This window comes from Protobothrops mucrosquamatus, unplaced genomic scaffold (assembly GCF_001527695.2).
Source record: "Protobothrops mucrosquamatus isolate PMUCROS unplaced genomic scaffold, P.Mucros_1.0 scaffold593, whole genome shotgun sequence".
NCBI lineage: Eukaryota > Metazoa > Chordata > Lepidosauria > Squamata > Viperidae > Protobothrops > Protobothrops mucrosquamatus.
Genome location: NW_015386892.1, coordinates 294555 through 296173, shown reverse-complemented (window position 1 = coordinate 296173; position 1619 = coordinate 294555). Strand labels below are relative to the sequence as shown.

General features: G+C 65.4%; 1 protein-coding gene across 1 annotated transcript in view; it reads right to left on the bottom strand.

The window, feature by feature from the left end:
• CABP7 (calcium binding protein 7) overlaps positions 1–458 on the bottom strand; it is a 22228-nt gene extending 21770 nt beyond the window's left edge. The window contains exon 1 of the mRNA XM_015817467.1: positions 347–458. Within this exon, the coding sequence (XP_015672953.1) occupies positions 347–458 (112 nt within the window). The remainder of the gene's footprint in view (positions 1–346) is intronic.
• Between the last annotated feature and the right edge of the window lie 1161 nt (positions 459–1619).

Below are 1619 nucleotides of genomic sequence, written 5' to 3'. Positions count from 1 at the left end.
CTTTCGGTCTGCCCCCCCCCCCAAATCCTCCTCCGTTTCCTTTTCCCGACCTCTCTCCTTCCTTTTCTACCGCGACCTTAAGCGCCAAAGGCTTGGCCAGGCACCCGACATTGCCGGCGCACGTCAGAACAGCACGCCACTTTTGGGAAGCTTGTTTACCGACTTGGCTTTCCCGGGCTGGCTGGGCGGCTGTCCCCCTCCTGCACCAACTCGCGCCCCTTCCCCGAAGCTGCTGCCTCCCCCCCCTTCCCCTTCCCCTTCCCCTGGGACCAAGGACGCCCCCCACGCTGGGTGCTCTCCAGCCCCCTCCAGGCAGCCCCTTCCCCTCCCCTCCCCTCCCCGCTACCTTCTAACTCGTCTTCGGGAATCTCCACCGGATTCGGGTCCGCTGCCAAAATGTTGGGGATGGTATAAATGCCCCGGTACATCAAGGCGGCCGTCACGGGATGGAACGGCATCTTGGCTGTTTTCGGAAGCCCAAACTTTAATTCCAAATGTCATAGGAGGCGACCGGGAGGGCACGCGGGAGGCAGCCGGAAAGCCCACGCGCGACAGGGGCGATCGGTGGGGAGCGGCAGGGGGCTTCGTCTCCCAATCGCCCCCCGTCTCTTTCGAGGCTCCTCTTCGCCCACCCCGGGCTGGGAGCTGCTAGGGGTGGACCCAGCCGCTTTCCCGCCACGCGCCGGCAGGTCCTAAGTGGAACTCGCGTGGAGAGCGGCCGCCGCGGCGCAGGAGAGGCATCGGAGCCCGGGCTCCCGGGTGGAAGCGGCGGCCGAGGAGACGCGCATCCCCTTCGCCCGGGTGGGCGGCTGGCAAGCTGGCCTGGAGCCTGAGACGGCCCCGCTCTAGCTCCGACTCCCCCAGCCGGGCTCCAGTTCCCGGGGACGGCAACTCGGGAGAAACTTAGCGCCTGCCCGATGCGGTCCCTGGCGGGGGGCTCCGCGGCTCCCGCCCCGAGCTTCAGCCCCCGCCAGTCCGCCGCCACGGCCGGAGTTCTCCGCAATCGGAGCCAAAACCTGGCTAAGCCCTAGGCCGGTTCCTTAAAGGAGCGCGTGGAGCAGCAGGTAGGCAGGCAGGCAGGCAGGCAGGCAGGCGAGGGGGGCTGGGGGAGTGGGGTGGGGGCTCCAAGGCTCCAGGCCGCCCCAGAAGAAGTTTCTCCGGCCGCCAGATCCAACCAACCCGATTCCCCTTTCCGGATCTCCTGGCAGTTCCTGTCTGGGGGAGGGGGGGGTCCCTTTGTTTCCCCAGTTCGGTAGCCCCAGCTTCTCTTTTCTTCTCGCCGGCTTCCTTGCTCCGACTGACTCACAACGGTTACACACGCGCCTTCCACTGCCAGCCAAGTGCCTGTGTGGCAAAGCATCGGTAAATCATTTTGGAGGTGGGGGGGGGGGAAATATCACATGCGGGGAAAGGCTGCCCCTCTCTTCAATTTCACTCCCCCAGGAGCCGGCAGTGGTGGGGGGGGACTTTCAATACTCCATTTCCTGAATGGTTGCAGAATCTCCCATTGAAGTCTTACCCCCCCCCACACACACACACACACCCTGCGGACTTTCAATCCTGGGGGAGAGGGCGCCGTCTCCCTCCTTCCCCCCTCCCCATTATGCAGTGCAGACGGA